Source organism: Camelus dromedarius, chromosome 11 (assembly GCF_036321535.1).
Source record: "Camelus dromedarius isolate mCamDro1 chromosome 11, mCamDro1.pat, whole genome shotgun sequence".
Lineage (NCBI taxonomy): Eukaryota > Metazoa > Chordata > Mammalia > Artiodactyla > Camelidae > Camelus > Camelus dromedarius.
The window spans coordinates 10,896,965-10,918,567 of NC_087446.1; the positions used below are offsets into that span (position 1 = coordinate 10,896,965).

A 21,603-nucleotide genomic window follows, 5' to 3' on the forward strand; every position below is an offset into this window, starting at 1 on the left:
CTCATGGAGAGCCACAGGGCCTCTTGGCAGGCAACTCCTGTGTTGTGAGGTGAGGGGGCCGCACCTGCCTGCAGCTGGTGTGAAGTGTGGCTGGGCTGCACCTGCACCGTCTGCAGGTGCCTGTCTCGTGGACGGCCCCCAGCCCAGCCCAGGGCAGTCCCTGCCTGTGGTGAGGCCGAGAAGTCACTTCCACCTGGAGACTGAATGACACCGCTAGCAGGGTGGTTCTCTACCTTTAATTGGGGATACAAAAGGCACCTCTCCCAGTACAAGAGGATCAACCAACAGGTAGGTAGGCCCCATGCCCGGTGGAGCCCACCGGGGTGGAACAGAGGACGGACGGAGGGAAAGGCAGTGGAGGAGGTCGTGGGGGCCACAGGTGCTCCAGGCATCCCCAGAAGCCTCCTCTTGCGGCCTGGGATGGTGAGGTCTCCCCCAACCACGTGCAGCTTCATACCTGGACAGTGTGCGCTCAGCAGAGGACCACATACTCTTCCCTCAACAGCTGGCCAAAGCCTTTGGGCTCCAAGCCAGGGGCCGGGGAATGGACCCGAGGCTGGGACGGAAGCTTCTGCTGTCTCCAGCCTCCAGCCAGGCCTCGACTGGCAGTGTGGGCTCTCAAGAGGGCTCCTCTGGGGGTAGGTCCAGGGAAAGGATCACCCAGGACAAGGGGAGTCACGCTGGGGCAACTAAGCAGCCAGCCTGTCTGTGCCGGGACCTCCTGGTTCTCAGCAAAGTTGTAGTGCTCGGCTGGGGGTGAGGGAGGGAGGCAGGAGCGTCCAGGATCCCAACATAGAATTGCCCTGCCTTCCCCCGCCCCCCATTCAGCCGGCTGCCTCCACATCCCCAGGTATGGCCCAACCTCAAGGGGGAGAGCAGCGCATACAAGCCATCCCCAAAGCAGCCTGAACACCGAGGGAGGGAGAGGCCCCACCACAGGTGAGGTGTGGGAGCAGCAAGGGCTTGGGGAGCAGGGCGCCAGGCCCCACGCTCATAAGGCAAACAGCATGTCGTCGTCTTTCTCCTGGGTCTTCTTTCGAGGGGCGGTGCCAGGAGGGGGGCCCGGGGGACCTTCGGCCGAGGGGCTGGAGAGGTTGGGCAGACGATCGGCCACTTTGGCCCTTTCCTCCAGGAACTTGTCAAATTCTAGAGGAACGAGAGGGAGGCTGGGGGCGGGCTCCGAGGCTGGAGCAGGGGAGGGGGTGGGCAGGACCAGGGTCTCCTACCTTCACTGGTGACACCCTTGGACTCCTCCGCATCATTCCCCTGAGAACACAGAAGGAGGTGAGGTTAGCAGCAGGCACTGCGGGGCAGGTCCAGAATGATCCAGACCTGGGCCCCACCCCTTCCTGAACCCCACGGCCTTGGTGTTGCCTGATTCTCTAAGCCCGGTTTTCCGTTTAGTGAAACTCACAGGGCTGATGGGAAGCTAAAACGGACAACTGTTTGCTGAGTGCCAAACACAGTGTGGTGCCCAGGGGGCCCTCCATGAACGCTACTTCCTCTCCTTCCAGTGTCTAGAGGGACGGACTGACTCACCCCATGATGGAAAGGCTGATGCCCCAGACTGAGGCCCTGCACAATCAAGCTGGGGGCTGATGAGGGGGTAACCTCCATCCACCGGACAAGACAGACGGACCCTCTCCTGACCTTGGGCAGAAACACGGTCTTGACCACCTGCAGAAGGCAGCCTCTGGCCCTGGAAGTGCCCAGGCACTTGGTCCTTTGTGCCCAGAGCAGGGAGGTGGTGGTGGTGGATGCTGGGGAAGGAGCCCTGGATGGGGAGCTCAGGCTGACTCTGCCCTGGCCACTCACCAGGGGCGGCAGGGCACTCACTGGGGACTGTGGGGCGTCGCGCACCTTCCTTGGGGCGCAGCAGCCCTGGCGGCTGCCTGTCAGTCTCCCAATCTGTGCCCTGCGGCTGCGGAGTGCATCCCTCTGAGCGTGGCTCCCTGAGTTACCACAGGTGCTGAGCTCTGTGCTGTCCTGTTCCCGGCTGCGCTTGGCCCACCTGTCCTGCCCATAGTGGGCCCTCGGGTGGTAGCCGGCTTGGGGAAGGGGAGGCTCCAGCAGCTGCGAGGGGTCGGGGGCGGGCGGCAGGGGATGGAATGCTCCCAGCTGCTGCTGTGGCCCACGTTAATGCTCTCCCTTCACCAGCTGCTCACCCTGCCCCCACAACCAGTCACTTCCTCATGAGAAAAATGGAAGCCATGGGTCTGTGGGTGAGGAGCCCCTGACTCACCACGTCAGTGGACAGCCACTGCTCGATGTCCTCCATGAGGCAGGCCTGGGTGACGGGGATCTGGAGGGACGGGCCGGGGTGAGGCGGGGAGGCAGTGCACTGGATGACCAGCCATCCACCAGCTGTGGCCCCAGGCAGTCGCCCACCCCTGAGCCTCCTCACTTCTGTGATGGGGCCACTTAGACCTGCCCTGCCCTCTGCTGGGGGCCGGGGCCCCAGCAGCCCCTCCAAGATGGCTCCTGCCTAGATGCCTGGGACCCACAGCTCTACCCACGGTGCCAGTCTGTGGGCAAGGGGGATTCGGGGCCAGCAGGCTGAGCAGGGGCCAGGGACGGGGCGCCCAACAGCTGGAGCAGGGCCTCGAGGAGACAATGGACCCCTGGCTCCCTGCGGGCTGTGGGGCGGGGCTTCGTGCGCAGGCCCAGGGCCAGGACTGAGCACAGGTGCGCGAGAGCATCTGATGGAGGGATGTGCAAAGCTCAAGGAGCAGCCAGCCATTGGGTTGGGGCAAGGGATGTTGGGTTGTCCCCCACACCTCCGTGGACTCAGAATTCATGGTTCAAGGGGGTGTAGGGGGGCCAGAGCACAGGGAGGTGCTGAGATGACTAGATGAGGTCAGGCCTTTGGCTCCAAAGGAACTGTGGCTGGCTACCCATGGGGACATTTCATGCTGGGCCGCAAAGACACGGGCTCTGCCACAGAGGCTTCCACGTGCACAGGGGCTGGGGGCTGAGGGTCCGACTGGGGCTGAGTTGGGGACCGGGCGTTTCCTACTCAAAATGTATCTTCACTGGGAGAATCCAGTTGGGGGTTTTGAGCACAGACTCTGGGGACAGAGACGCTGGAAGTGGCTGGGCCCCTGAGACTCAGTGCGGGTTACTTAGCTCCTTTGACCCCCACTTCGCTCACCGTTAAGAGAGGATGACAGTACCTGCTGTCCAGGTGGCTGTGAGGGTTAAACGGGACGAGGGGACGAAGAGCTCAGCCCAGCACCTGGCACAGCGCAGATGCGCAGGAAGTGCGATTACCGCGTAGCTACTTTGGGAAATGGAGGGAGAGGGCGTCTTTCTCTAGTCAAAGCCAGGTCAGCCCCCAAGCTCTGTGCTCAGCGCCCAGGCCCCAGTGGGCAGCGGGAGCTGACTTTCCAGCAGCAGCAGCAGCAGCGGCAGCGAGTTCTCTGGGATGCCCACCCCAGCTCCCTCTGCTGGCCCTCGGCCCAGAACCAGGCGAGCCCCCGTCACCTCCCAGCTGCCAGAGGGGCGGCTCGGGCCCTGCTTCCGAGGCAGCACCGAGGGGTCGTGGAAGTTAAGAGTCGAGGGAGTGGGCTGCACTGAGCACTGGGCTGGGCTCGGCAGGCCCCCACTCTCCTCTGGTTCTAACGAGCAGCACCGCTTGGGTGGGACCCCTGCAGGGGTGGCCTGGCCGCTCCTCACCATGCCTTGTCTCACCATCCAGTCACTGAGGCTCTTCTCACTGCTGCCTCCCATCTGGGTGAGAGAGGGTCACACTGAGGGTGGCGGGGAGCCTGTGTGTGCGTGCATGTGCACGTGCAGGGGGTGCTGACCGCTGGAGTGACGGGAAGCAGCAGAGGGTGTCTTCCTGTGGGGACTCCAGAGTGCTGGATGGCAAGCTTCTCTCCCCTTCTCACCCCTGCATCCTGGGGTGAGGGGTGGGCCCGAGCAATCCCAGGATGGTGGGTAGGCAGCCATTAGCCAGGGGTTTTGATAGGCACCCAGGTTTAGGAACACTGCTGTCCACGGTCCCCTCATGTGTCTTGATGGGCAAACGGGAGATCCCGAGGACCCCAGAGCAGACTGATTGTAGAGGGAGCCTAGAGTCCTGACTTCCAACCCTTTACCCTGTGATCGCCTACCCCACCCTGGACAGACCAGCACAAGACCCTGGGGTCCTAGGGGGCAAACCCTGGCTGCCCACAGAGCTGGCACTTGAATCCATTCTGTACTTTGCTGCCTGGAATCACATTCTGACAGCTGAGTGGGGGAAAGCCTGACTACCCAGCCAGACGTAAGCATCTTGGGAGCAGGTGTTTACCACGTGGTTTTAAGGAAGCCATATTCTGATCTGGTGGAAGTCGCTTAAATCTATCAAGTTATCAGAGATGAACAAGTGATAACTTATCAGCTTCTGCCTTTCTACAAGCAGAGGTGTGTGTATTTCCTCCCGGGGGCTAACTGCGGGCTGGCGCAGGAGCCAGGCGACCTGCATCCTAGTGCTGTGTGTGCCTGGGCAAGTGACACCGGTCCTGGGCTCAGCGCCCTCATCTGTCACAGGGAGGGCTGGGATGCGGAGTCAGCCTCTGCCTGGGAGCAGCTGGGCGGCTTGGGAGGGAAGTGCTTCCAGTGGGTTTCCAGAGTGTCTGGATTCATCTGGACTCCTGGAGCCAGAATGATGGCCCTTGGGAAAGGAGGGCTGAGCAGGGGCGCCCCTCTGCTCCTCAGAGCATGGCAGGCCACCTGGGGTTCCCATCATCATCACTAGCTTTGGAGCCGGGCAGACAACAGCTGAGAGACTGTGGGCAAACGACCTCAATTCTAAGGCCCAGCGTTCTCTGTAAGTGGGCAAAACCACATCTCAGTGCTTCAGTGCTATGAAGGGTAGATACTTCTCATGCGCCAGGCACTGTTCCAAGGATGTTACCTCTGTGGTCTCATATAACCCCACTCTGGGACTCAATTTTCTCATCCGTAAAAGGGGCCACCCTAAGGGTTTGTGTGATGGCTCAGAGAGCCGGGGGTGGAGAGTGCTTAGCACAGGCCAGGCATGGAGCACCAGCACCAGCTTGAGAAATGACCGCTTACAGAGAAAAATGAACGGACTCTGAGACCCGGGGCAGAAGTGGTGGCAGGTCACACAAGGATGCGGGAGGCACCTGAGTCCCTCGCTGGTCCTGCCTCCACAGTGTTCCAGGTCTGGCCCTGCCCTGACTTGGGAATGACTCCTGGGGTGCTGGGGATGCCTTTGGGGAGCCACTGTGAATCCTTCCCACACCTCCCTCCTTCCTTTCCACATCCCGCAGCCGGGAGGCTTCCGCAGCCTCCAAACTGCTCTCCCGGCTTCCACACTGGGTCCTTCTAAAACGGAAGCCGGATAAACGTCCCTCTCTGCTCAAAACTGCCCAAGGCTCCCACCCCACACAAGATAAAGCCCAGTCCTCCCACCTGCCCTTCCTCAGGCTTCGTCTCCCACCACCCAGTCCCACCTCAGCCTCTGAAGCCCTGTGCTGTCATCAACCCTGTCCTCTGCCGCCTTCTCCACTGCCCCTGCCTCACCAAACCCCAGGTCCTGCAGCTTCTAACCACCTCCCAAGGAGCTGCTCTGCCCACTTCTTGGGACAGAAATTCTCACGAAAGGCATCCAGGAGCAAATTCAAAGGTACAAGAACTGTACTTGGAGCTCTTGCTGAAAGGGAGGGGTCACCCGCAGAGGGAGCTCATGGCTGTCTCTCAAAAACAGTCAGGTAGTTAAATGGAACAAAGATGTTGCCCTCTCATGCCTCACCGTGGCTTTAGGGTCTGCTCTCCTGTCCCGTTCTGTCCACACTCCTGCAGATAACAGGTGTCTGGAGAGGCAGTGAGGCCGAATACTGACTGAGCTCCAAGCCTGCACCTGGCGCCTCCCATCCGCCCTCTCACGCGTCCTATTGTAAACCACGGTGGGCATCACTATAAGCACCTGCGGGGCTGGTGGGCAAGCATCCCCTGGCCTTCCTTCTGGACAGGCCCCAGGGAGCAGCAGGGCCCCTCTGCTTACCGCTCCAGTGCTCTGCTGCCGGGCATCCAGGGCTCCAGCCAGGCCATCTGTTGCTTGGGGGGCTTCGTATTTCACCCTGAAACACAGAGGCCACCATGGCCATTATGTGCCACTTGTGCCAGCCCAGGCGTGCCAGCTGACGTGAGGATGGAGGGGGTGGGCCAGGATGAGTCAGACTCACAGCCTGTGGGGGCTTGGGACGTGCCTGGGCGGGGGAGGCCTGGCCCCAGAGAGGGTGCCAACTCCACAGGCCTGCCTGGGATGGTGGAGAGGGTCTCATTTCCTGCCCCTGGAAACTGGGGTCAGACACGTGACCTGTGTGACGGGCAGAGTAAGGCTGCAGAAGTTGTGGGAGGGTGTAGGGGTCTACAAGACCACCAACCTCCTATTGCTGGATCTGGCCAAACCCAGGGATGACACAGTGCCAGTGACCCCAAGCTCACGGAGAATTCACACCTAAACGCTTTCCTGAGCTGCTCCCATTTCATACTTTCAGAACCTGTGGTTCTGTGTGAGGTTGCAGCTGAATGGGGAATCCATCCTGCTATGCAGTCTGCTGGGGGAAGGGGTTCTCAGTGTCCTCTGGGGGGAGACGAGGCAGGGCTGACACTGCAGCTTCCAGGCAGATGAGGCCAGGGAAGGCGTCTGCTGGGTTTGAGGCGAAGTCTCGGGGGAGCAGGAGGAAAACCTGTGCTAATGAGGGGGCTGCGTGTCTCTCTGGCAGCTACAGAGGGGACGTCCAGGGGAGGCGCTGGGGACACAGCCCTGGTGCTTGGAAAGAACCATTACTCTCATCCTGAGCTGCCGGATGAGAGGAGGTGACACTGGGCCAGTCCAGCTTTGAGGCGAAGACGAGAGGCACAGGATTCCAGCCACAAAGGGCAAGCCCTGCACGGTTAGCGGAAGATCTCTGAGGGACCTTCCTCCAGGTCGGGCAGGTCCCAGGGCTGGTCCAGCTCCACGTTTCAGGAACCAGGACCATAGTATGTTTAACTCTCACAACGCCAATCTGCCCTTCTGGGAATCAGGCTGACTGGCACTTAAAGGGGCCTCTTGAATTAAACCCCCAAACTCCCAGGCAGCCTTTCTGGAGAGCTGCCCTGTGCTCCCACAGAGGTCGTGGGGTTAGCCAGGAGAGCAGCGTCATCAGCTAGTCCACCCCAGGTCACACTGCTCGTGTGTAATACAAGCGGGCAGGGGCCAACCTGAAAGCCGGGGCGGTGGGCGGGGTGCTCACGCCCTTCGGGAGAGCAGCTTAGTTTCTCTGGCTAATGGAGGCAAGCAGAGCTGGCGAGGAGGAGGTGATACCAAAACCTGAGCATCCTGAGAGTCCTGACCCGGGATGGCCGCTTACTCCAGGACGGAGGCAGCCGTGCTGCTGTCCCTGCACCCAAAGGCGCGTGGTGGGAAAAGGCGGGATGAAGCACCTCCAGCCCCAGGAACTTACAGAAACCATGCTGCCTTTCCCTCAAAAGAACCACGTGTTCCTTCCTAACTGCTCCTCACCACCTCTGCTTTTCTCTCTCTCTCTGAAGTTCAGCTGTCCCCGGGGGCCGTACCTCCAGCAGTGGAGCCCACACGAGGCACACGGGGCTAGAGGAGGAAGGAGGTCCTGGTGAGGCTGGTGGGTGGGGACTGGACCCGGGGCCACCTGAGGTGACCCTTGTCAGTGCCTGGAGAAGACACAGTGGCACTGGGGAGCAAGTGGAGCATGGAAGAAGTCAAGGAAGAGCTTCCTTGCTGCCGGCCAAGCCTGGCTAAGGCGTCCCTAACTCTGGCTCACTCAGACACCCCCATGGCTCCCCTGGCATCCCAAGTGGAAGAGCCTGGTCAGCTGGAGACGCTGTGACTGTGCCAGATGTGGTCAGCACAGGTCGAGCGGGGCATGAGCCAGGCACCTGGTAGGCAGAAGAGGCCTTGGAGGATTCAAGAGCCCCAGGAGACAGGGGAAGGTTGGGGGACCAAAGGCCAGCCAGGTGACCAGGGCTAGAAGATCCAGCTGAAGTGTGAGAGGCGGACACCCAAACTGGCTAGCAAAGCAAAGAGGGACTTGAAGCTCAGGCACAGTCTTGTCCCCACAGGGCGCTTTCCGCTGGGGTGGAAACCACCCCCCAGCGAGGGCCTGCAGGAGGACCGATGACCTGAGACAGCATGTGCTGGCCTTGCGGGACATCTTCCCTGGCCGCAGCGTCTCACGCTCTCCCCTGACTCTGACCCTTTGCACATGCTGTTCAATGGCCTGAAATGGCCATCTTGACCTCTCCACTGCGTGTCAGGCTCTGAGCGTCCTCTGCAGAGCTCCGTGCACCTCCTCCCTGTCCGCAGTGCCTGGTACACCAGTCCAGGACAGCACCTAGCACTGCACAGCCGTGGTCTGTGAGCACGCGACTCTCCCCGTGAGGCTGCGGTCCCTGGAGGACAAGCTCAGGGCGTGCTTTTCTCTGGCCCTCAGGGCCCCACTCCCCAGAGGAGTGATGGTGGCGGCAGCAAACCTCAGCCAGGCTGGTGAGCCTGGCCAGGTGCTCTCAGGTGGGCTGTCCTCCCAGCTGCCAGTCCCACCAGGCTCATTAGCCTCCATCCACACAGCAGCCTCCCTGTGCCCCTAACTCCGTGGCAACCTGAGCCGCTGGTCCCAGAGCACCTGGGCTTGGGAGCACAGACTGTGTCCCAGACTAGAGATGTGGCTCACAGTGCAGGGCTGGCTGGGCCACTGGGCAGGGCAGGGAGAGGCCCTACGGACCCAGGCTGGCCACAGCCTGTCAGGTTTGACCTGGACTGGCCAGTGCGGAGAGGGTATCCCTGGACCCTTTGGAGGCTCATCAACAGTTCCCAAAGACACCAGAACAGAATGACCAGGAGCCAGGGAATCTGTGCTGGGAAGGTCCCTTAATCCGGAACTTTCCTTGGCTGTACATCCTGGTTGCCCTGGGGTTTATAAGCAAAGGGCTGATGACAACCTCAAGTGAACTACTTCCCGTGACTGGCTGGTATGAAGCCAGCCCTGGTGGACACTCGGCCACATACCTGGGCTGCTGAAAGCAACCCCCTGAAAATGGACAGTCCCCAGGTAAGGACAGAACCCCAGCTCCAAGGCAGAGCAGGCAGGCTTGAGCGGGGCGACAAGGACTTCCCTGGAAATTCAGGCCAGCTGTGGAACAGCAGAAACGACTGGGCCGGTCCCCGAGGGCTTGGTGTGCAGCGCTGGGGGGATGGGCTGGGCTGGGCGGGAGACTGTGTTTTGGAACCAGATAGCCCTGGGTTCCCTACCTAGTGTTGCCAAATATTAGCTGCCTGACCTGGGACCCAGCCTCTCAGTGTCTCAGTTCCCTCATCTGATCAGATTCTGCAAGATTCTGGTCATCAACCTACAAGTGTCCCTTTCCTGACCCATCCCTAGAGCACAGGGCTCCCCGGGCCACACAGGACTCACTCAGGGGGAGGTACTCTGCCATCCTGAGGAAGCGCGCGCAGGGGTGGGGGTGCCCACCAACAACCGGGCTCAGGGACCTGAAGAGAGGCCCTCCCCTGACAGGAGCCACCCAAAGTGCAGGGGCCCAGGGTGAGGCCCGGCCACTCACTCTTTGCGTTGGTCAGCCAGCGAGCTGCCCCGCGTCAGCGCAAACATGTCAAACTCATCTTCCAGTCGGCCGGAGGCCTCCAGAGACTGCAGGCCGGCCCTCACGCTGCTGGAGCCCAGGTCTGCAGGGACAGAAAGGCCACCTGAAGGGTCTGCCCGGCTACCCATGGGCACTGAGCCGTGGCCGAGCTGCTCCCTGCCAGGCCCGGGATGGTTCTGGAGAAGCAGTATGGGTGGAGGGAGGGACAGGGCGGGGCGTATGGATAGCACAGGCCACTTGCTGGCTGAGGGGCAGTGGGCACGTCACTTCCTCTCTCTTAACTACCTCTGAGGCTGGGCGTGGAGCAGGCAGACAGTACTAATCACAGTGACGGTGCCGACGAGGGCGAACTTGTTCCAGGAGTGCACGTGGGCCTGGCTGGTCTAAGCCTGGTTCTCGCGTAAGCTTACACAGGCCTCACAGCATCCTGTGAGCAGGGCCCATCCCTGCCCCAGTTACAGAGCAGGAAAGGGGCCCAGAATGTTCCAGAGGTGTGCCCACGTCACCCAGATGATTCGGGGCACGGAGAAGGCAGCGTCGGGGGGCAATCACGGAACAGTTGGATTTCCGAGATCCGAGGGGGCCCAGGAGTTGTGGGGCTGCAAGGGAGGGTCCCCGCGTTTTGTCTTGGCTGCTCAATCCTGCAGCAAGATTCAGCTGCGGACCCTGCGAGGTGGGGTCTGGGTCGACATTCTGCTGCTGAAGTCCCAGGTCCACCTGTGTAACTGGGGGGCACTCCCGGAACTGCAGGGGTGCCCGCGGGACGTGGCATACCCTTGGCCAGGACCCCTCATGCTGCACTTACTCATTCCTGCCAGCTGGGATGAGAGGCTGCCGGTGGCTGCTGGGTCAGGGCCCATGTCGATCAGGTCAGCTGCTGCCTCGGCCTCGCTCGGGGCCTGGGGGGAGGGGAGAGGCCCCCATCATCCTCCCGACCTGCAGCCTCATTCCCTTCTGCCCGGAAGCACACCTTTGCCTGAGGATCTGTCGGCCCGCCAGCCAGCGAGTGGGGGAGCTTCCCTTCCTCCCCTTGGCCTGTAGCTCAGCTGGACCCCCTGGGAGGTTGGGAAGACCCAGGGGCAGCAGCTGGTGATAGAATCTTATTTACCCTAAAGGGACAGTGACATAAAAAAAGTCGGAAGGAGCCTTCTCTGAGAACCTGGATAAGAGGCACATCCTGGCCAGGATACCTAGGGAGGGAGCTAAGCACAGCCCTCCTTTCCATCAACACGGACAGGGCTGAGTCACAGAGAAGAAGCCTCTTACCTTAGCGGCCTGGCCAGTTCGGAACCGTTCAAACCTGCGAGACAGAAAAGACTCGAGTCAAGGAGATAGACTGAGCGGCCCCTCAGCACACCCTGGCCAGAGCTTTTCCCACTGCAGGTCTCAAAACCAACAAAGTAGGTCACAAAGAGGAGCCTGCTTTGCCCTGGACAGATCCAGTTTATATCTGCTGTCCCCAGGGAAGTATTAGCAGTGTCCTCTTTCACTTGTAAGTGTCCCAGTTAGATGATCAATTATCTGGTCACCGTAGTCACGGCTGGCATTAAACAAACAACAGGAACAGACTAGACTGGAAAAGGAAACGGGGGTGCACGTGCAAAGGCAGGTACTGCTGTTCGGTAACGTACACGTGTGTGAGTGTGAGTGCCTCTCTACAGTGGTGCAAGGAAGACACACGCCTCTTACACTGCTTTACGGAGCCACTTAAACCGCCCTGGACAGGCCTGGGGGCTGGGGGGGGACTGGGAAGACCTCGGTCTGGGATCTGTTCCTGTCCTGGCCCTTACTGTGGGACCTTGGGTAAACTACATCACTTTTGAACTTCAGTCTCCTGTCTGCTACTAAGGGGGTGACAGTGGAACCTGAGATCTGTCGTTCCTGTCCTGTTGGGAGGCCCGAGCGTTTTACTCTTCTTTGGATTCTGAAAGTGATCCATTCAAAACAGGCTATTCTCCTAATGAATTTTTTTTCTGCTTAAATTAGCCAGAAACACTTTGTATAGCTTGCAGTCAAAGAGTCCTAATTAAGTCCTTTGTCTGAGGCCCCAGAGCCAGGCAGCAGGGGTGGGTGAGCAGGGACAGATCAGGCCTGTTTGGCTGCGGGCCCACATCCTCAGCCACCACTGTTGCCACCCCCTGGGGCTGGATGTGGGGACACAGGTGGCAGGGCCAGCTCTGGTGGAGAGGCGAGGTGGGTGGAGGGCTGGGCAGTTCTGCTCAGGCTGGATGGAGACGGCTGCGGGCACGTGTGCTGGGTGGCCAGCCTGGTGTCTGAGAGGCAGATGAAAGGTGAGCTGCTGTGAACAGGGACAAAGGGAAGGGAGAAGCGGGGGGCTGGCCCGGGGCGGGGCAGGCAGTGGGGCTACCGCTCGTGGCGCAGGAACACGTTGTTGAGGTTGTCGTTGACGATGAGCAGCTCCTCGGTCAGCTGCTCGTTGGCGACTCGGGGGATGAGCTCCAGCACCCGCTGCTGCATGGCCCGGCACGTCCGGTTGAGCTCCTGCCGGGGAAGGAAGTGTGACAACCATGGCCACTGGACCCAGAGCGAGGCCACCTCTAATGGACGTGTCCTGTCCTGGGCGCACCTTGGGGATGGAGACGTTTCCAAACTGGACTTCAGGTGCACAGCTTTTGGGGATCTATAGCCGAGCACTGGTCTCACTTCTAAGTGCTCTACACTGGCGTTTAGCACAGAGGAGGCAACCAACACTGAGACATGCTGCTGCTTTGACTTGGCTCTGTGCAGACTCCAGAATGAAGCTCCTGCCGCCACCTCTGCCTCCTGGAAACATCGAGACTGCAAGGTGGCCAGCAGGACACCTGCCGCTCCTCTGGGTGCCTTGAGGTGTCATGTGACCAAAGCAGAGAAAATGAACCGGACAACTCCAACTGCTATCCACGCCCCCGACGTTGAATTTTTGCCTCATAATTCTATTTTTAAAATACTTTTTATTTTGGAATAATTTTAACTTTACAGTAACGTTGCCAAGATAAAATAGCACAGGGTTTCTGTAAACCCTTCACTCAGCTTCTCCTTAGTTTGGCATTTGTCAAAACCAAGACATCAATCCGGACACAATGCTATTAACTAACTACAGACTTATTCAGGTTTCGCCAGTTTTTCCACTAATGTCCCCCCCCCCACCCCTCCTTCCAGGGTCCCACGTTGTATTTAGTCACTGACTGACTTTTAATCAGTTAGAATTATGTATTTAAACTTGTTTGGGAAAAAAAAGTAAAATAATAGAAGCCTCAGCACTGTAGGTTTTTCACCTGCAGGACTGAGTGTTTCCTCCCTCAGGGGCCCGCCAGCAGGGGGACAGGTGCCTGGGTCCCAAATGACGGTCGTCAGGCACTACTGACCACGGCCACACACCAATACTTTTCTTCTGGCATCCTGAAGACCAGGCACTGTCCCAGCACTGATGTTGGTTCTTTTCAGCCCCTGCCGCCCACCGCCTCTTAGGTCAGGCCCTCTGACCCTCACCTGCCTTGAGCACGGGGCAGGGCAGGCCTGAGAGACTCCCAGCACCCCGGGGGCCGCCACCTCCTCCCCGCACGACCAAGCACACCGCGGCTTTGCCCCAGTCCCTTGCCTGACCCTCTCAAGAGCAGGGCCCGGGGTTCAAATCTCAGCTCTGCTGCTGACCAGCCCTGTGACTCTGGGCACATCACATGGCCTCTCTGCCTCAGTTTCCTGGCCTGGGACACGGGGATAATGAGTACCCACCCTCATGGGGCGGGTGGCGGAGGAGGTGAGGATTAAGTGAGTGAATGCATATCACATGTCCACATCACAGCCTGGCACACAGGATGCACTCAATGCATGTCAGCTGTCCCTGTGTCACCCCTGCTTGCCAGCCAGCCCTCTGAGTCCCCGAAATCGCTCACACCTGCATGGCTGTGGCTTAGGACACTCGAAACTGAACTGTGCTGCAGCAATCCTGCTGCTCCCCAACTCACTCAAGCTTCTGTCATCCATTCTTCACGTCTGTGTGTTCACTCAACTCTGAGACTCCGACTTTGCTCCCTGCCGTGAGGTAAGGACCCCTGAGCAGAAAACCGGGTCAGCTCAGATGGTCCCAGGGACAGAGAAGAGTGCGATACAGCCCTGCCCACCAGGAGTGTGAGGCCCAGCAGGAAAGACACAAAACGAGACCATCACACCAAGCACTCTATCCCCTCACAGGTTCAGATGACTTGGGGGCCTCGGGAGGCCCCAGCTTTCTTGGCATCTCTATGAACTGACCTCCATAGGGAGGGGGCCTTTCCCCACACACAGCCGCTTCTGCTCCAGCAGCCCCAGGTCGGGATGGGACCGTGGGAACATCATGTGACACACGGGAGCACCAGCCCGCAGACCCCACCTGCCTTGGCTCCCCAGACCAGCCGTGCTCTTGAACCTGCCAGCCAACCTTTGTATTCCGAAAGGTGGAAACCTCACCTTCCAGCTTTCCCTTGGGACTGTTTTATTGGCAGCTGCTCTCCCAGGCACAGGGAGGGTGTTTTACATGCACAGTCTTACTTAATTCTCAAGGCAAACTCGTATCATCAAAGCAAACTCACAGGTGAGGAAACGGAGATAGGAGGGCTAGTCTGCTCAAACCACAAAGCAGCAGAGCCCTGAATTCCAATCTGACAGAGCCCAAAGCCCCTGTTTCACCACCTTCCCTGTGACCCAGGGGCTGGGACTCAGCTATGGAGGCTGCAGTGTTGTAGGGGTGGGCAGCTGACACCTGGGCTCACCTGGAGCAGCTCCAGGTCCGCAGGTTCCGCCTGGGTGGGCACCAGCTCTGTCAGCATCTCGGACATCACCCGCACGTTCCCGCTCACCAGCTCGAGCTCGCTGCGCAGCTTCCCGATCTGGAACACACCGTTGGTTCTGTTAAGTGAGGCTGGGGTCCGGAGCCGCTGCCGCTCGCAGGGGCAGAGCCCAGTACCACCAGCCCGACCTGCCAGCACCTGCTCTAGGCTCCCAGCCACAGCCCTGCGCTGAGAGGTCTGTGCTGGGCTTGCCCTGACCCCCACAGACCCTTACAGAGGTGCTACCAACCGTGACCATCTCCAAACTGGGCCTCCTGGCGCAGGGAGAGGCCAGGAGGAAAGAAGCTGAGGGTGGATGCAGCCCGAGCACAGCTGGAGGGCTCCAGCATCTCCCGGGCTCCATTGGCGCCTAACGAGGCCCTAGAGGGTGGTTCCCCCGAGAGGAGGAGGCCTGCTTCTCTCCTAGGAGGACAGGATTCTGTCTTGCTCCAGGTCTGCTTTGGTGGCCCAGACTCTTCCAGGCATGGGGGCCCAGCGCTGCCCCCACCCTGAGTATGAATCTCAGATCTAGCACTTGTCAAAGGGATGTGAGCAGGTTTTCAATCATCAGAAACCTGATGGCTTGGCTTGGGGAAAGGTTGTCAATCAAGTCGCAGTCTCTGCTCTCAGGTGAGGCGGTGAGAGGCTCCAGGTGCAGTATCTCACACTCTGGGCTCTGCAGGGTGTTCAGTGTCCTCCTGAACGTATGCACAGTGAACTTCCAGGAAGGGGCCAGGATGGACGCTCCCCGAACTGATCTGACTAGAGAACCCTTTGATCATGGACTCTCTCACGGCCCTAGGATTTGGCGGCTTACATTTTCGGAACTGCTGGTGCATTCTAAGTTGGGTGACCTAGTTGATTTCAGACTACGAGTGTCACCATCTAAATTCATGACGCCTGTGACAGCAGTTGCCATTTTGTTTGTTTTCCCCTTAACAGAGGCACTAGGGGTTGAACCCAGGACCACGTGCACACCAAGCATGCGCTCTACCACCGAGCTCTACCCCCGCAGGTGCCATTTTGATCACCTAATGTATGTTGCTACTTAACCCTGGCCACGGTCTTATGGGGCAGGTATCACTACCCAGCCTTTACAGATGATGGGTCTGCAGACACAGGGAGCCCATCTGCTATGATTTGCCAGCACCTTCCAAACCTGTAAAACATCTGGTACATTTGCCTGTTTAACGAACAGTCCAGGTATAAGCGAGTGGAAAAACTATTCATGGCAAACCCAGCGTGTCCAGGTCAGATGGGACCTAATTACAACAGCGTCTGGGAGATACACCACTGTGGTCCTTAACGTGTCCCAGGAGACAAAAGGGGACTCTGAAATTAAACAAAGACGACTCAGTCTTGTTTAGCAAGAACATCCTTCCACTAGACATAATCAGAGTCTTAATCCACAAAGACTGTAGACTTCAGGCAAATTGGTTAAAAATTATAAGCAGGTTAGATCAATTTTGGATCACAGGGTGATTTTACAAATTTTAATGCACTTTTAATTACTGGTCCAGTTAGGAAAACTTTTCTGGTAATATTTGTAACTCTGGGGGTTGATTTTATAACTTGCTATAAGATGTCAAAGGACAGAGGTTTCTCTTTAAATAGGTTAGCGTGTGAAAGGCCGTTGGTAAGTTTATTTGTTTAAAGGACCAAACAATACCGTGGAAGTTAGTAAGACACCTCAAAAGTGGGCATCCCCACAGTGTGCAGGCCTCAACCCGCACCCCCACGGCGTGTCTAAAGTGACTGAGCACCCAGGAACACTGGTCACGGCTGGGGACGTCCCTCTGGGACAGCAGAGACGGCTCACTGCAAACTGCTCGAGGCCCGCGGGCAGGGCGCGCATCTCGGTGCAGGCTGCAGCGGCACAGGGCCGGCTGCCAGGTCGGAGGAGGGTGGTCTTTCAAAGCTCCTCACGGGGCAGGAAAACCCACCCCAGGCCTGGCCTCCAGGATCTTACTCTATGGCTCAGACCTTCTTCTGAGGGGCTTCGTGGGAAGCATCTTGGTGCAAAGCAAGAGTTTAAAAAAAAGTTTTCATGTAGATATTTTAGAACTGTTTTTAGTTAGAACCTCTGTTCAAATGAAATCTTACGTGAGCCCACGTAACTTCAGCAAGAGTGGAGCTGCTGTGGTGGAGGGGCCGCCTGCAGGGCACTTCCCCCCCTGGGGCTGCCCACAAGGCTCCACAGAGGGTGCAGTCTGGAGAATAGCCCAGGTGCATGGCAGAGACTGAAAGGAGTCAGACAGACTTGAGCTTGAATCCCAGCTCTCTCTGCTGAGCTGTGTGGCTCTAGGCAAGTGAACTGATTTCTCTGAGCTTCATCTTCCAAATAGGAAGGATGTTATGTGTCCTGAGGGTCTGCTGTGAGGACTGGGGGGGGAGGAATTTCCAAACTGACAGGGGCCTCTCCCTGCTGTCTGGGGAGGCCAGGGTCCTGACCCACGTGGCTGTGACCCAGGCTCGTTCACCTGCTCAGGGGTCGGCACTATAGGTGTGTCGCTGGGGAGCAGGACTGAGGCAGGCAGAGGAGCGGTGTGTTGGCTGGAGTCCCCTCGATGACTAGTGTCGGTGCCCACAGAATTCTGTCCTGATGGTGTCTCTGAGCTGAACACGGTCTAGAGGGCAAAAAGCTGAATCAGAGAGGCTGGTAGGTCAGGGGCCACCAGGAAGCAGCTTCGGAACCCCGAGGTGATCACTCCCACCACCCCTGCTCAGTGCTCCTCACCCTCTGGGGTGTGTGGATGGGCGACAGCATGTCCAGGTCGGTCATGGGGAACTCCAGGCCCTTCCTCCGCAGGTCCTCATAGACGGCGACCACACCTGTCAAGTCGGGGGAGCTGCGGAACGCGTCAGCCCAGGACTGAGAGGGGACAAGGGGACATGGCCAGTAACCACAGCTCACTGACTACCCTGTGAGCCTGCCTCCCCAATCCCCAGGGAGCTGGTCCTTCAGCTGCATCTCCCAGACAGCCCCTCCACTGCAAAGCCCTCAGTTGATAAGGCTTCCCCCGCTCAGAAGTCCATCAGCAGACAAGCAAGATAGCCCCGATGAGAGACTGAAGCAGACAGAGAGAGCAGTGGTGGCAGGGGCACCCTCCTCCCTGGCCCAGCTCCGGCCTCGGCCCGCCCGCCCGCCCACGCTCACCTGGATGAGGTTGAGCACCTTGTCGTGCACGATGGTGGGCGGGTTGTTCTTGGGCAGGATGGTCCTCACCAGTACGCCCTCCACGAAGTCCTGGCTGGCCACCAGCACATGGAAGCGGTGCCCACAGTTCTTGACGCAAGTTTCCAAGACCTGGGGGCCGTGTGGCACCCGTGAGCACCCAGGACCCCCACTCTCGTACTCCACTTTTGTCCCGGCGTAGGGAGGCCCAGCAGAGTACATGGCTTCCCGAAGCAAGAGACCAGAACCCAGAGAAGTGGGGAGGATTCGGGGAGGATTCAGGGGCTGGGTGACTGGGGGGGTGGGGCTGAGGCGGCAGAGGATGGAGTGTTGGCTGGAGGCCCCTTGCTGAGTGGCTGCAGGGCCCACAGAATCCTGTCCTGATGCTGTCTCTGAGCTGAACACAGTCTAGAAGGGAGGTGGCTCTCCAGGCCAAATGGTAACACTGTGACTCAGGAAAAAGGCACTCAACTTCCCTTCTCCTCTGGTCCCCTCTCCTGTCCTGACTCCTGTCCCCTCTCCTGCCTCACTCCTGTCCCCTCTCCTGTCGCTACTCCTGGTCCCCAGTCCTGTCCCTTCTCCTGTCCCCACTCCTGTCTCTACTTCCTGGGAGAAGCTGCCTTCGCTTCTCAGTTTAGCGGACTCACCTGGACATAAATGTTGCCGTGGGGGAGGCTGGGGCAGCATGCTTCTGTCCCCACTCCCCAGCCAAACCCACCCTGACCGCCAGGCTGCCCGCTCATGCCTGTCCCATCCCATTGTGGCAAGGACTGTCCTCAGCCTCTGGCATTTGCTTCATGTTCATTTTTCAGGCTGTCCAAGTGCCATTCAGTAACCAACTCGGCCTGCTAGGCTCCCTGCCCCCAAGAGGCCTGGGCGCACTGAGCTTCTGTGCCACCTGGCAGGTCCTCTGCCCAGGCGCTCTGTGATGGGTTCTGGAGGGATGTGGGCCTCAGTGTGTCTGCTCCCCATGCCAGGAGGTTAGATAAAACTTCTCCAAATAGCCTCTCTTGCCACTCCAGGTTAGCCAGCAGTGTAGACTGCTGAACAGCACTGCCTGCAGATGTTGCCTTCCCAGCCCTTGGAAGAGGAGCCCCAGAGTGGCTGGGGTCCTGCTGGGCACGGGGAGGCCCCCAGGTGGACTGCGGTCCCGCCATGGACGGAGGGACGGGGCACTCACCGTGAGAGCCAACATCACCTCGTGGAAGTTCTTATTCCCCACGATTCTCTTCTTCACTGCTCGGCAGGCATCTTTGGGACTGGGCAGAAGGACAAAAGGAAGGAGGGGCTGAGGCATGGAACTTCCTTGTCCAACACAGGAGGCTGCCTTCCTGCTTGAGATCAGGAGGCAGGAGGCACTGGAGAATGGAGCGGCTCTTATCTGCCTGTCTCCTTGGGTCCCATCTGCTTTGTGTATTCAGGTTCTAATCACATCAGAATCTTCCAGCCCCACCAAAGTCCTCTCAGGAGATCATGACTGCTTGGCAGGGACTCTCAGTGCCTAGTGTCTGGACACCTTGCACCAGAATCCCTCTGGGGGAAGGCGTGGGTATTAAAAATGCAGAACCCCAGACCCCCACCCTAGACCCCCTGAACCAAACTTGCAGAGAATCTGCATGTTTACCATGCCCACAGAGGCTTTACATGCGTATTTAAGTTTAAGAACCAACAAGTAGGCAGTGTTCTCATGCTCCATCGTGGCCAGTTCCCCTCCCCATCTTTGCTTCTGCTCCAGCCTGACGAGGTACGACATGTGGTGGTACCAGGCTGGGTGCTGGGACACACTGGTGAACAAGACCACGGGGCCCTGCTTCTAAGGATCACATGTTCCTGGAAGACCCACCTAAGGGAGGGAACAAGCAGGTCCTGAGGTAAGAGCAAGTGTGTGTGTGTGTGTGTGTGTGGTGGGGTGGGGTGGGCAGGGAAGTCTCTCTGAGGAGGTGGCAGTGCAGCTGAGCGTGAAGGATGGGATGGATCAGCTGCAGGGAGTGGGGGAAGTGGTTCAGGTAGTGGCAGGAAGGAGGCTGGACCAGGGCCCGTGGAGGTAGGGGGGAGGGGGAGAGGGCAGGAACTGAAAGGAGGTCAGGGAGTGTAGGGGAAGGTGGAGGGAGGCCTCAAGGTCACAGGGTGTGTGTGTGTGTGTGTGTGTGTGTGTGTGTGTGTGTGTCTGTGTGTGTGTGTGTAGAGGGCAGGAACTGAAAGGAGGTCAGGGAGTGTAGGGGAAGGTGGAGGGAGGCCTCAAGGCCACAGGGTGTGTGTGTGTGTGTGTGTGTGTGTGTGTAGAGGGCAGGAACTGAAAGGAGGTCAGGGAGTGTAGGGGAAGGTGGAGGGAGGCCTCAAGGCCACAGGGTGTGTGTGTGTGTGTGTGTGTGTGTGTGTGTGCGCGCGTGCGCGCGCAGCCTTGCCAGCCTTGGCTGGGGGGGCAGTCTGTCCCATCTGTAACCACACTGCCGCCCCCACGCCTCATCGCTGCACCCCGCCCCTCAGCCCCGCACAGGGGAAATCCACGTTGCCCCGACCACTCTGGCCAAAAAGCCTCTGTGGCCCCCAGTTTCCACGCCTGCCAAGTGAAAGCCCAGCTAACATCCACCCCACCCACAACACCTCCCTAGTCCTCCATCTCTGGGTGCACGGCCCTCAGGGCTGCCCCGCGAGGAAGGATGTCCTCTGTCCGCGGGCGGTGTCCTCTGCTGCTGTGCCTCCCTGGAGCCCAGCACGCCGCAGGGGCTCAAGCAACACACTCTGGTCTGGTAGGTGGCAGGTGAGGCCTGTCCTGCCGTCTGCTGGGTGCCTGTCTGTCTGTCAGGGCCAAATCCATCAAGGGCGAGTCAAGAGAGTCAGGAGCCCTAATGTGGGCCCCCCAACACGAGTGAAGGCGGCAGGCAAGGCTTTCTGGGAACAGACCCGAGTCGGGTGGCTGTGATGGAGATGACACACGGGCGAGGGACCAAGGCGCCTGACGGGGTGGGCCCCAGACGTGTGAGGGCAGCTTTCAACCCAATGCCCTGGGGCGGCCCCTGGCCCTCTGGGCTCCATCTCAGGGAAGCTGGTTTCTGTTCCTGGCTCACCTGCGGCCACGTCAGCTCTCTGAAGGGACTTGTTTCCACTTCTCGCAGAGTGGCCCAGAGAAAGGGCACGGCCTTGCGATCAGAAGTTCTGGCTTGTGTGCCACTGCTGTGGGCCTACTGTGTATCTAGTACTCTGCCAGGAGCACAAAGTGCATGACAAGGAGGCCACAGCCCAAGGCAGGAACAGACAAGCTTGATGAGGTCAAGGGTCACGCCTGCTGGCCTCCCCACTGGGTCCCCAGGGCCTCAGGCAAAGCCTGGGGCACAGGAGGTGCTCAAATCAACAGCAGCATCTGAGCAAATCTAACCTGGGGACTAGGAGGTGGGGACTGGCTTCTCCCAGGCCACAGCAGTGACTTTCAGTCCCAACGTTCATGAAGCCCCCAGGCCTTTCCAGAGGCTTTGTGAGGTTTTCTGCCTCAGTCTTCTCTCTTGGTGGCCCTGCCACCTGCCCACTTCTCCCACTCCCACTCTTAGGAGAACGTGTCCCCCACCAGTGCCTTGGCAAGCCCACGGCACATCACTGGGGACACTGGAAGGTGCCGGCAGCCACTCACTCTCCTGATTGGCCTTGACCGTGGGCCTCAGACGCCCACAGCCTCCTAATGCTCTGACTGGGGTGTTCCCCACTGCTCCCTCCACAAACAAAGCACCTCATGGCTGAGGAGCCCTTGCAGGGCCACTGGACAGTCCCAGTGAAAGGCACGGGGAGAACTGGGGTCCCGCCCCAAATGCTGATCCTGATTCTTCCAGAACAGAGGCCTCATCTGATTGTTCCTCTCACTGGCTGTGGTCGTCACCCACCTCCCAAGCCTTCCTTGGTTTTTCCTGAGAAGGACAGTGACCCTGAACCCCTTCTCTGCTCCCCGCAGGGCCTTGGACAGATTGCTGGAAGGACTGAAAGGAGCTTTGCCTTTGAGGACAA

The 21,603-nt window shown here is 59.2% G+C and overlaps 1 protein-coding gene across 5 annotated transcripts in view; it reads right to left on the reverse strand.

Annotated features, from left to right (window-relative positions):
* Positions 1-221: 221 nt before the first annotated feature.
* Positions 222-21,603, reverse strand: part of TOM1 (target of myb1 membrane trafficking protein) — a 39,444-nt gene continuing 18,062 nt past the window's right edge. The window contains exons 3-16 of one of the 5 annotated variants that reach the window (XM_064491514.1): positions 18,791-18,869; positions 17,593-17,742; positions 17,173-17,307; positions 16,916-17,062; positions 14,379-14,495; positions 11,999-12,132; positions 10,897-10,930; positions 10,436-10,529; positions 9,592-9,712; positions 6,014-6,089; positions 3,691-3,729; positions 2,243-2,302; positions 1,227-1,266; positions 222-1,146 (exon numbers count right to left, since the gene is read on the reverse strand). In XM_064491514.1, the coding sequence (XP_064347584.1) occupies positions 992-1,146; positions 1,227-1,266; positions 2,243-2,302; positions 3,691-3,729; positions 6,014-6,089; positions 9,592-9,712; positions 10,436-10,529; positions 10,897-10,930; positions 11,999-12,132; positions 14,379-14,495; positions 16,916-17,062; positions 17,173-17,307; positions 17,593-17,742; positions 18,791-18,869 (1,381 nt within the window). In that variant the 3' untranslated portion in view covers positions 222-991. Of the gene's footprint in view, positions 1,147-1,226; positions 1,267-2,242; positions 2,303-3,675; positions 3,730-5,761; positions 5,901-6,013; positions 6,090-9,591; positions 9,713-10,435; positions 10,530-10,896; positions 10,931-11,998; positions 12,133-14,378; positions 14,496-16,915; positions 17,063-17,172; positions 17,308-17,592; positions 17,743-18,790; positions 18,870-21,603 lie in introns of those variants that run through there. The other 4 variants (XM_064491513.1, XM_064491515.1, XM_064491516.1 and 1 more) reach the window with 4 other exon arrangements.